At 48.8% G+C, this 12800-nt stretch overlaps 1 protein-coding gene across 1 annotated transcript; it reads right to left on the bottom strand.

The window, feature by feature from the left end:
• Window positions 1–7364: 7364 nt before the first annotated feature.
• On the bottom strand, window positions 7365–8767 carry DFJ58DRAFT_855793 (uncharacterized protein; the record flags this gene model as incomplete). Its single annotated transcript, XM_041393908.1, has 4 exons — window positions 8429–8767; window positions 8252–8380; window positions 7792–8204; window positions 7365–7719 (listed from the first exon to the last, which is right to left on the bottom strand). The coding sequence occupies exons 1-4, from the start codon at window positions 8759–8761 to the stop codon at window positions 7365–7367; spliced, it is 1230 nt and encodes a 409-aa protein (XP_041248636.1). The 5' UTR covers window positions 8762–8767.
• Window positions 8768–12800: the final 4033 nt, after the last annotated feature.

Raw genomic sequence — 12800 nt, 5'->3', positions numbered from 1 at the left:
GGGTGATGGGTAGATGTCGAGACGTTGAAGAACAGTATGGAAAAGGCTTTGGAGTTGCAGGGGATGTCGAAGTAGGTGTTGGATTTAGCTGCAGTTCGGTCGATAGTCCACTGCGGTGCCTAAACGTCTCAATGATAGAAAGGCTCGTCAGATTTTGCTCAACACGCGTTCCAAAGTTTATGGGCGAGGTTACATTTGTCTACAAACTGGAACCCACCACAAACTTGTAGAGACGGACGTAAGACCTATGCATGCACGATAGTTCAAGACGTGAGGTTGATAGAAGAACTGACATTAATGTTTGTAATTTTGCGTCAAGATGGCACTCTATTACAGCTGTTTCTAAGTCGCACAAGCCTCCCCAGGCATACGCAAAACACCTCCACAAAAAAGTAATAAATGAGGATAACGCTGTCAATAGTAAGAACGTACTTTGAGGGATAAACCGGCAGGAGCAAATGTCAAATGAGAATCGAAGTAAAGTAGGTCGCCCTGAAGAGGTCCTTTGTCAAACTGGTTGCAAATTCGTGGAGTCTCAAAAGCCTATTCGAATTCAGTTCCTCCGATGATCAATCGTTCGAACGTCAAAGCTTCACAGACATCAAGACCTCCATATTCACTCTGCCAACTATGATTCCTCCAGCATTCAATATTCACGCCTCTGGAATGGAAGTGAAGACACCGCTACACTCAGCCCTCATATTTTTGCTGTCGCATCTTCCAAGAGTCGCACAAAATACAACTTGTCACTCACATGGACGCCGATGGCACACGTCTTCTTCAGGAGGCTATAATAAAGATCCTACCATATTCATCCTGCTGGTACTCCCGTCGCTTCCACATCTGAAGACAAGTATGTCCATCTCTGATGGCTCTCACATCAATGAAACATCACCATCATCCTCGCCGCGATCTTTCACTTTCTCCGCGAACGGCAAACACATCCTCAGCGGAGGCGAAGATAAAACGATCTCAGAGTGGGCATACGGTACCAAAGAACACCAATCGAAAGGTGAGTTTCCATTCTTGACCCTCACAATGCAATTCGAGCATCCTTCGTGCAGATCCTGGCCACCACGATAGCCCACAATGTATGTATAACTGGGGACCTAGACACTGCTGAAGAGTTACTCACCCAAGACATCCACACTGACGCCAACGACTATACTTCATATGCCCATTGCTCATTCATTATATCCTGAAAACATGCCTGGGACCTCACCCTTGATGATGCAACCAAGGTGAATTATATTAATCCATCATGGCCCTTTGATTAAAGGCTTGCTTTCATTTGTGATGTAGTCCGTCAGCATTAGGCCCTCGTTAATGGGCTACATCTCCAAAGGAATCGTCCTCGACAGAAAATACCACGCCCGGGACGTCAGAGAGCATCTGACGACGTGTCTGTGTTCATCAACCAAGACTCAGAAGCATCCATTTTCTTCTCTTGATCAAGGTACATTAAATTTGTCTCGCATATTCTCTCCTTCATTGTGTGTTCCATGCTATAGCTCTCTTCAGCGTAGATCAACACGAGGAAGCGATGCTGCTCATCAAAGATTTGACTGCCGCTTATCTGAATACCAATCCTCTAGCGTGTCATGCCATGCGGCGTCGCTTGGTCATCGACGTTGATCTTTGCAACTCGCACATTAAGCATATCCACGCATTCACCTTGGAATCATTGCCTTTCATGGTGGGCGTCACAACGAAGCTGCTGGCCACTTCACTGCTGCTGCCAACTCAAGCGCATTCTCATTGAAATACATTCATCAAATATATGAGGCCTTGACCATGGTGCATCAAGATGACGGATACCTCATACTTTTCATAACTGAATGCTTTGTCCAGCTCTTCGGCTGGGATCTCAAGTCTTCGTGTCTCACTGCCCGTCGGAAACGGTGCCAGGCATTCTTTCGGCAGGTAAACCTGATGAAGTCCTCAAAGCACACAAATACATGACAGACATTGTTGACGAATCTGCAATAGCCAGCTACCTCGATTGGTCTAATAGTAAAATTTCAGCGACGTCACCCGAGGTCACCATACTCATCCCTATTTCACTCAGAATTCAAGGACAATGCAGCGCGCTTGTTAGACTGAAGGACCATATTTTTGGCATATGCACTCCCCTCCTCAACTCTTTCATGACTGACCGTTATGCAGGTGGAGATCCCAGGGAAAGAGCAAGATGGCCATGATACAGCACCCAATTTCTTCCACGGAATACATCAAGTTTGTGTAACAGTGTATCTACTTCCTTTCTTTCTTACATCATTCATTACAGCATTCTCAAATCTCCCTACCATAACCTCAACAGCACCATGGGCAGTCTCAAAAGACTGAGGCTCGCTATGATGAGGAGCCCTCATCCTCTACCTCCACCTGCACCACCTACGACCCCACAGCCAGTTGCCGCCGCTATCACCTTCGAAACCCACCTAAGACACATATTTACCCTGCCGCCGCATCATACAACGCCACCCGTCGTCGATGTCCCTTTTCCCATGGTCTACAGGTGCGACTGGTCGATCTTTAACTGTGTGTTGGGTGTCTGATACGTTAACTTACAGTGTTATGCTGTAGCAGGTGCTCCTGGGAGTGACGATTCCTTGATACATGATGAAGACTATCATGGACCTCCTTCATCAGATCCCAATCTACAACTGCAATCAGTAGCAACACAGGCAGACACCGGGTTTTTTTTTTTTTTTTTTGGTAGAACATTGTGGCTCGAGACCACTGGCTTCTGGCAACTGACAAAGTCAACCCCGGTCGGCCCGTTGAGTGTGCCGGGAATTGCACCCAGCGATACAGGGTTTTCAACCTGTCAGGGGGGAATGCATTTACGCAGACCCATATCTAGGTACTGTGGGACTCAGCTGACAAGCAATACCCACTAAAACCCCCTGGTGGTTATTACAGGATTTAAACCTGCGACCCTCTGATCAAGGCCGGCAACTGCCGAAGCAGTTCCAGGATCGGTGGCACATCCACTAAGCCACCTCCCCCAAAGTGGAGACACCGGGGAACATGAAGGCAGTGTAGAGACTCGTGTTTCTGCAGGCACATATGGGCACATTTCACACCTTTTCACAACTCATGACAATTGGCCTTCAATGCATGACTTGCACCATCAGCTATATTTGACTTCTATCATGTCTCTAGTCGTTTTATAACATAACGCGCAGCTTTCCCGCAAAACGCGCCATAGGCACGATACATTCCCACACAATGCGCAGTATTCCCGCATGCGCGCCTTGCGCGCTTTTTCGCACTTAAGCGCCCTGCATCGCCCTACATCACCCTGCATCGCCTATCATCCAGGAATGTCCCTCTATGTCCATCCACCTCATTGGTACGTCATATCCCTTGCCTCATGGTTTGTAACAAGCATTGCAGCGCTATTACATGTCATTACATATTCATAGCGCTTATTGCTCCTATCCCTTCCGCTTCCGATGCGATTTCCATAGTATAAAGTTTGCTGACTTACTACTTCATCATTATTACTCCCCTTTGCTGTACTTCCCTCGCTATTGGGTTTTACTTTAAAGTAGTAGTCACCACTTGGGCGCACTTTGTGTTTCCTATGGTTATTGCTATCCGCCTATACTAGACCTTTATCCGCACTCATTATAACACTCGCTCTGCATTTGCACTCGCTTTGCACATCCGCTTCCTTATCCGTTTCCTTATCCAGTATTCTCCGCACAATGCACGCCTTAGCGCTCACGTTCCCACGCTCGCGCTTACCTTAGTGCGCTCTCTCGCGCTTCGCACTCACTTCGCTTTTCTTCTTGCGCTTTCGTGCATCCATCGCACTACAAGGGTCTTTCTTTCATCTGGTTCTGTGTTCAGTAGCAGTCCCCTTTAGGGTCAAACGTTCTTGCATTCTGCGAGTATAGCAGCTAGGCAGAGCCAAGACTCACTTATACTGGTTGAGCATTTTTAGATATTTCATATCAGCCCAGCCAGGTTGAGATCGCCTCAGCAGTCAGTCGTGTTGTTGCTGCTAGGGCAATTTGTGCATATCCCTTGCTCGAGTATCTCAGTTCTATCATTGATCTTCTTGTGATATCAACATTGACTTGGAGCAGTACATGTAACCAATAGGTAAAGACTATTGTATGACTATTGTTATGTAGGTCATTTCTTGACCTTGTATGTAGGGCTAATTATGAACCTCACGTCTTCCATATGTAAAGTTGCTTGTGCATCACAGGAGCCACATGTAAGTTTTTGAATCGTCATCGTGCTCATGAGAACTTGAGAAGGATTTGATGCATCACCCCAGAAGCTTGAGGGCAATGAATACACACAAAGAATGAATCGCCTAGGGCTGGCACAAGGCTCTGCAGGTGAATAGTTTTCCAGATCACCTGCTATGAGATCGAGCATAGCGCGAGAGACAAGTATGAATTCAAAATGAGAGATATACACACAACCAACTTGAATAAGATGTAGATGAATGGGAGAAAGATCATTCACCGAAAGGATCATCAATGTGATTGAACAGCTCATTCGAGTATATTTCAGGTGACATATCGATGATCTACAAACCAAAGATGAGTTCTCAAATCATGTCTGCAAGCCTCCGTGGATTGCCTTGCAGGGTCACAGCACCCCACGCTACAGATTCACAGTACTAGTCCCGTCCCGCCAAGTTTGATGGACATATAATTACATCTCTGTGGGTATGCGCGCTAGGAAGGAACTTTTTAAAGATTCTTTCCACTGATGACTGTAGATAGAGTGCATAGGTCGTGAAACGAATACTAAGGAGATATGATGGAGTAACCCACCTTCATGCCTGATAGACTGGCCTTCTGACAGCATCACTCCTGCGTCATCAGCGATTGACGAGATTGGAACCGTTGTTGTTATCCTTTGGGACCATGGGGGGTACAGGCATCAAGACCTAAGATCCATCACCGTGACAGGCATGATTTACTGAACTCCTCTAAAGCGAGTTGTTAGGTTTGGTATTGCAAGACCTTCAACCCCAGTCAATCAAGAACTGGCAATGTGGCAAATGCATGAGTGCTAGAAGCGACTTTGACAGTCGAAGACGTATGCTCTTGCACATACACCTTTTGGAAACAAAATAGCCTTGGAATTCACATTTGGGACACATAAGAACTTGTTGTTGGCACCTGCATTGGTATGTTGGTCAGAGTCAGACAGTAGTGCCAATGAGTGCTAACTCAAAACTATACCGTATTTGCCTCCAAGTTCTCCTTGTTAAGCTTTCGAGGTTTTCTGCGGTTGTTGCTTTGAGTGAGAATGCGGGTGGTAGTGGGGAGGAGTATGTCAGGAGTGAAGGAAGGGAAGAGTATGTGTGGAGGAGTACGTGAGTATGAGTGCCAGGGTTGGTGGTGGGAGTAGTGAGCTTGGGAGAATGGTGTATGTTGGTGAGCAGAGGAGTGCGCGCTGTGAGGAGCCCGTGATATTGATTATTTGTGAGTTTGAATTCATGGTTATACAAAGACGCACTCAAACAAGCCCAGATCTACAAGGTTGCGATGAACTGGAGCTTGTGCACTGGGAGCACAGCATTGACTGCCGTGGCAAGGACCTTGAGCACCACTGTGAGGTTTTGCGAGATCTATAAGAGGCTGTTCGGCAACCAGATGTTGCCTAACATTTGCCAAATGTCATCTCGGCTTGGATTTTGCCGAAGTTCGGAGCTTGGATCATAGGCCCAATTCGGACTAACCCTAGCACGCTGATATGGGCTGTAGGGTATAATACGCTGTCCTTACATTTGTACTCTATGCGTCCCTACACCAATGGATCCTCAATCGGGACTCCAGCGTTTCATGCCCCAACATCCAGAAGTTCAACGCCGCCTCATCCGACACTCAATCCTTCTAGTCAGCATTTTAATCAGCGCTACAGCCAATATACTAGAGTCGGTGTATGCCAAAGATCCAGAACCGTATCACACATCTGCTCTCTCTGGTGAAGCCTGGGTGATAGAGCTGTTGACTGGCCACCCAGAACGGATTCGTTGTGAACTTGGCATGCATGCACATGCTTTTGAACAGCTTATATCTGAGCTTCGTACCCTTGGCTATACCAACTCCAAATTTGTTTCGCTCGAGGAACAACTCGCAATTTTTCTATATACGTCTGTCACAGGACTGTGTGTCAGGCACGTTGGCGAACGATTTCAACGCTCCAATGAAACAATTTCTCGGTAAGTACGCACTAATAGTTATTTTTTGTGGATGTCTCAATGTATAACCTATGTACTAGTTATTTTCGCAAGATGGTCAAGATATTCTCATCTTCCCCCTTCTACACAAACTATATTCACTTGCCGGATGACTCCGTTCCTGATAGAATTCGCTCTGACCCTAAGTTTTGGCCGTTTTTTCCAAGATACCATTGGGGCCATTGATGGTAGCCACATTCATGCTTCGCCTCGCGCATTCGAACGAGGTCCCTACCGCAATCGGAAGGGATTCATTTCACAAAACTGCCTATTTGCTTGTGATTTCAAACTGAATTTTACTTACGCACTCACCGGCTGGGAAGGGTCGGCCACAGACGCACGTATCTACGAGGCTGCAGTGGGCCATGACCTTCGCATTCCTGCAGGGAAATACTTCCTTGCAGATGCAGGCTTCCCTCTGCAACCTGAACTACTCGTTCCATACCGCAATGTGCGCTACCACCTTGCAGAATGGGGCCGTGCAGGTATGAGGTACGTGTACTGGTGTTATTCTTTCTACAATGTGCTGATTATTTACAGGCCGGCTACAAAAGAAGAGTTATTCAATCTGCGTCACTCGTCCGCTCGAAATGTCATCGAGCGGATCTTCGGTGTCCTCAAACGACGTTTCCGAATCCTCCATCTATCACCGCCATATGCTATGGACATACAAGCACAGATTCCAGCTGCGTTGTGCTGCATTCACAACTTCATACGTTTTCATGATCCCTCGGAAGGTGTGCTACCTGAAGCAGACCATTCAGACGCTCCCAGCACGCACACCGCAAACTGGGAGCAGGCAGTAGAAGAAGCTCCGGCCGCAAACAACGATCTGCACGCGCAGCGTGATCTCATTGCGCACGCAATGTGGGTTGAGTATCAGCGTATTTTAGAAGAACGACGTGCTCTTGGTAAGGACGACGACGACGTTTCGGATGACGAGTATGACGAGTATGACGATTATGGACTGGATTAATTCTCACTAGTAGCAAGTACCATGTACTTGTATCTGATCCGTTCCAATTAGTATATGATTCAATGATGCATGAAATACATGTAGAATGAGCAGTACATGAAATGGATACTACATGTTAGTACGAGACAAGAATGTAACAAGTGCAGCAATACAAATGATATGATAGTACTACTGCAGCGGTGGAGAGTCCAAGAGCTCTAAGATAAATGCACGGCGTGTCTCGTAGTCATCCTCGAGCCCAACATAGATAGCAAGCTTGTTATCCCCTCCTGCAAGGGAAAATATGCGCAGGAGACTGGCTCTCTGACCAACTGACAAAAAATCTCCATCTTTGCTGCGCATAATCTCTAGGCCGCGAGAGATGATATTTGGTACAGTTGGTACAACAACCTGAGGGACTGGTGGTGGAAGCGGAGGCGGAGTGGCTATGGTCTTCTCGATAACATCTGTGAGACGGTTGATGCTACCTTGCATGTTCATGACGGCAACTGCTGGAGTAATCTTGGCAGCAATCTTTGCGGCACTATTTATCCCTGACTGCATGCCACCATGTGCTGAAACTCATGCCTTCTTGGGAGCCGGTAATGATATCAACGTTGATGAAAGAGGAACAGGATTGTTGGACACGGGAGGGGCACCAGTGCGTTGAGATGAAGAGTCGACAAAAGTGTCGGTGCGCATGCGCTTACTGGACTGCGAGCCGGCAGCCTGAGAAGTAGCGGAGGTTCCATGAAGCTGGGCGCTAAGTGGCATCATTAAATCAGGGCTCATGTCTGGCACATCGCTGGGGGCAGCGGCTCCAGCAGTGTCTACATCCATATCAAGAAGGCCGAGGCCTCCGTCAAAAACATCAGGCACGTCATCTGCAGTATTGACAGACGGAGGGGGCGCAGTAGCTGGGTGCAACGCGTGCCTTCCACGAGCACCGCTATTATCACCTATGATCAGCTGCATGTTGTCGTATCGAGCCCACCCTTTGTTGCGAAAGGGGCGCATCACAGCTTGTGACTTTTGGGTGTCAGTCAAATGCAATAGAATTGAGCATCATTACATACATTGGGGTTAACATACGTATCCCAAACATCACCAGCAGCACGACCCTCGATTCCAGCCCCCCGCACATTATCCCAATGGAAACCAGACACATTGCGATAATTCTCGATTTGATTGAAGATTTTTTTGAGCTAAAACATGCTCGTAAACTTATAATCATTCGAGAAATGATCACATACCGATGTCCACTTTGTCCTAACCATCCTGGCCGTCTTCGGAGGGCCTATTGTTTGAATCGCGTGATTGTCATTGATAGCAGTTGCTGCGCTGTTGAAGGTAGTATTTGTGAAGTTCCCGCCATCACCACCCGCTGCCCGATTCTCAATCAGATGTTGGAGTAGAACGTCCACTTCTGTCTCTTGCCAGTGCACCTTTGCCGCATTGTCCGGCATTGATGTTACTTCAGGTTGAGCCATAAGGACTGTAGTAAAGCTAGCACAGAGAGCGGTGAGTGCAACAACAGAGGTGCAAAGTCTCTGTTGACGATAGTAGTCAATAAGATAAGAATTCATGGTAGATGTACAGGTATGAGATGTAAGGTTTGAGCTCCGACAATTGAGACGCTTGAAGCCGAGAATCCGCACATGACATTTGCCAAATGTTAGGCAACATCTGGTTGCCGAACAGCCTCTAAATTATTCAAACATTTCCATCATTTGCCCTGAAGAGCCTGTCCAAGGATATTTTGCGCTCGGTGTCCTTCAAGGGTTGAAGTACTAATTAGTTGGCACTTGCAGATTCGCGGAGTCTCAAAAGCCTATTCTTCACAAACATCATGACCTCCATATTCTCTTCAACTACGATCGCTCCAGCATTCACACCTCTGGAGCGGAGGTGAAGACACTGCTACGTTGAGCCCTCATATTTTGCATTGGACAGGATGAACACAGTGGGCCACGGAAATGGCCAATAGTATGTATTACTACTCACTATCCAATAACGACTTTGAAGGTCTCCGTGCCTGGGTGTGTTGAAGACACGCGTAGTAATCGTATTATGAACGCCCTCTCAACAGCTTCGTGAGTCGTAGTCTGCTTATCCTAGTCTTATATCCAAAGATTCATATTAAGTCACACATTTATCGCGAGCTCAATGCAGACTTATGGAACACAATTATAGTCCACAGACTCTTCCTGTTGAGTATCCACAAACCGACTATCAAAGAGATCCTTGACGAGAACGCCCGTTGTGACACCCTGGTGCACCTGCGTTTAATATCACCCTCAGTTCAATATCACCTATCGTGCCGGAACCTCTCATATTAGCTCCTACTCTTCGTATTGCCCCAATTTCATCTCCCGTTCGCTTGTTCTCACCCAGTACTTTTTTCCCTCCCGCTGTTTCTCATGCCTCACATCCCTACACATCGTTTTCATGGTGCTCTCGTTCTCACCGCCTTCGTCGTGGATATTGCGATTACATGCCGTGCTGTATAGGGTACACAATGGAATTACATGTTTCGTCCCACCCTGTTTTCTCGGATTTTTAGTCCACTTTGAATGTACTCGGTACAACGGGAACTTGAACGACCACAGATGACTGCAAGAATGATATCTTTCTGTTCATCTTCTCGGTCCGCTATGAGGAAGCACTGATCAGATGTACACACTTCAACGCAATCCAAGGCACACGCGCGACCGCATTGATGGAATCGACATGTCTCGTCCGTCGTTACGTACTCTCACGGGCCAGCACGACCTTCATCATGAATCATGAGATTCAAGCAGTCACCTCTTCAATAAGTCGCTCGCCCTGATAACCCTGAACTCTGATTAGATGCTGGGTATAGAATATACAGAACACAAAGTATGATCCACTGTACATGTCGCATTCAAGTTATATCTAAAATGTCCAAAAAAATCAAATCGGTAAAATATCATCACAGTAAGTACTAAGGTCTACAAGTGTTGGTTGCAGTAAGCGCGAGGAATGAAGAGGGCTTTGAAGAGACTCACTCCTCTCGACACTTTTGCCAGTGCTGTCCATGTGCCATGCGGCTCAAATCAAGCTCAGGACCTCCTCTGGGTATCACTAATACAGTCTTCGTGTTATAGAATGAGTTTCGAGAGGCAGGTGGTACCCAGAATAAGAGCCGATGTTTGGGACCTGCCACCCACCCACTGTCACTATTCAGGACAAAGGGAGCCGAACTGCAGTCGTCATGGGATGCTCCCTCCATTAACCCAGAAGTGTTGAACAGCGCATGGATAGAGTTGGACGAGAAGGAAATGAGGTGATTGTTCCAAGTGTTCGATTTCATGGTAGTGGTGGCCTCGATGGTGCAATGTTCATCTGAGAATGCTGAAGGATGTGACATGGCACACCGTGGCGACGGCTGCCCCGTCGCAGCATACCACAGCCGAACAGTGTTATCTGACGAACCAGTCACGATGCGAGTGCCGTCTGGCGAGAACGAGACAGACTCGACTGAATCAGTGTGCCCCCGCAAGGGCTCACCGACTGGCTGCCCCGTCGCAGCATCCCACAGCCGAATAGTCTTATCCACAGAACCACTGGCGATGCGAGTGCCGTCTGGCGAGAACGAGACCGACACAACTTCATCAGTGTGCCCCCGCAAGGGCTCACCGACTGGCTGCCCCGTTGCAGCATCCCACAGCCGAACAGTGTTATCCGAAGAACCAGAGACGATGCAAGAGCCATCTGGCGAAAACGAGACCGAGTAAACACGACTAGTGTGCCCCCGTAAGGGCTCACCGACTGCTTGCCCTGTTGCAGCATCCCACAGCCGAACAGTGATATCCGAAGAACCAGAGACGATGCAAGAGCCATCTGGCGAAAACGAGACTGAGTGAACACGATCGGTGTGCCCCCGTAAGGGCTCACCGACTGGCTGCCCCGTCACAGCATCCCACAGTCGGACAGTGTTATCCACAGAACTAGTGACGATGCGAGTGCCGTCCGGCGAGAATGAGACCGATTCAACTGAATGAGTGTGCCCACGCAAGGGCTCACCGACTGGCTGTCCAGTCGCAGCATCCCACAGCCGAACGGTCTTATCGTTCGAACCAGTGACGATGCGAGTGCCGTCCGGCGAGAATGAGACCGAGTTAACTGGCTTAGTGTGCCCCCGCAAGGGCTCACCGATTGGCTGCCCCGTTGCAGCATCCCACAGCTGAATGGTCTCATCCCAAGAACCAGTGACGATGCGAGTGCCGTCCAGCGAGAATGAGACCGAGCTAACTGAATGAGTGTGTCCCCACAAGGACTCGCCGACTGGTTGCCCCATCGCAGCATCCCACAGCCGGACAGTGCTATCCACAGAACCAGTGACAATGCGAGTGCCATCCGGCGAGAACGAGACCGAACAGACGTGATCCCCCAATAAGGGCTCACCGACTGGCTGCCCCGTCACAGCATCCCACAGTCGGACAGTATTATCCACAGAACTAGTGACGATGCGAGTGCCGTCCGGCGAGAACGAGGCCGAGACAACCCAATGATTGTGCCCCTGCAAGGGCTCACCGACTGGTTGCCTCGTCGCAGCATCCCACAACCAAACAGTCATATCATGCGAACCAGTGACAATGCGAGTGCCGTCTGGCGAGAACGAGACCGAGTTAACTAACTCAGTGTGTCCGCGCAAGGGCTCACCAACTGGTTGCCCCGTCGCAGCATCCCACAGCCGAACAGTGTTATCGTCCGAACCAGTGACGATGCGAGTTCCGTCTGGCGAGAACGAGACCGAGTTAACCGACTCAGTATGCCCCCGCAAGGGCTCACCGATTGGCTGCCCCGTCGCAGCATCCCACAGCCGGACAGTCTTGTCCACAGAACCAGTGACGATGCGGGTGCCGTCCGGCGAGAACGAGACCGAGGTAACTGACCAAATGTGCCCCCGCAAGGGCTCACAGACTGGCTGCCCCGTCGCAGCATCCCACAGCCGAACAGTCTTATCCTCCGAACCAGTGACGATGCGAGTGCCATCTGGTGAGAACGAGACCGACGTAACTGAATCAGTGTGTCCCCGCAAGGGCTCGCCGACTGGCTGCCCCGTCGCAGCATCCCACAGCCAAACAGTCTTATCCCTTGAACCAGTGACGATGCGAGTGCCGTCCGGCGAGAATGAGACCGAGTTAACCCAATCAGTGTGCCCCCTGAGCACGGTCTGAACAGCTGGCCAGTTCATATCACGTCCAGATGCCACATGAAGAACATTTGGAAACCGTGCAGAAAGCTTTCTAGATAGCGGAGAGTGGGCAGGCGTGAATGGGAGTGCTGATACATATAAATGGGGTGTGCTGTGTAAAATGATGCTACCGAAGACTTGAATGAACCTCTGTACGTCCATTGCAGTCGACGAGACATCTTTGAATTTGGGATGGCCCTGTCTTTGTGCATGAGCGTTTTATCTGGCACTCAGTAGCAATGTACTCACCTTCAGCCACTGGGGAATGAATGAGAGGGCGGTAACTGCACCGCTGAGCGCATTGATCAAGGCGAGTGACTCGAGCCAGAAAAACAGCCGCTCGTGGTCGAACAACAATGTCACTTCTTTCGCAAGTTCCTTGTTGAAGACTGTAGTTCGTACGT

The sequence above is a fragment of the Suillus subalutaceus genome (assembly GCF_016647625.1).
Source record: "Suillus subalutaceus strain FC151 chromosome Unknown DFJ58scaffold_12, whole genome shotgun sequence".
Taxonomy (NCBI): domain Eukaryota; kingdom Fungi; phylum Basidiomycota; class Agaricomycetes; order Boletales; family Suillaceae; genus Suillus; species Suillus subalutaceus.
The sequence above is the reverse complement of the archived record's forward strand: the minus strand, read 5'-3'. Positions and strand labels throughout refer to the sequence as shown.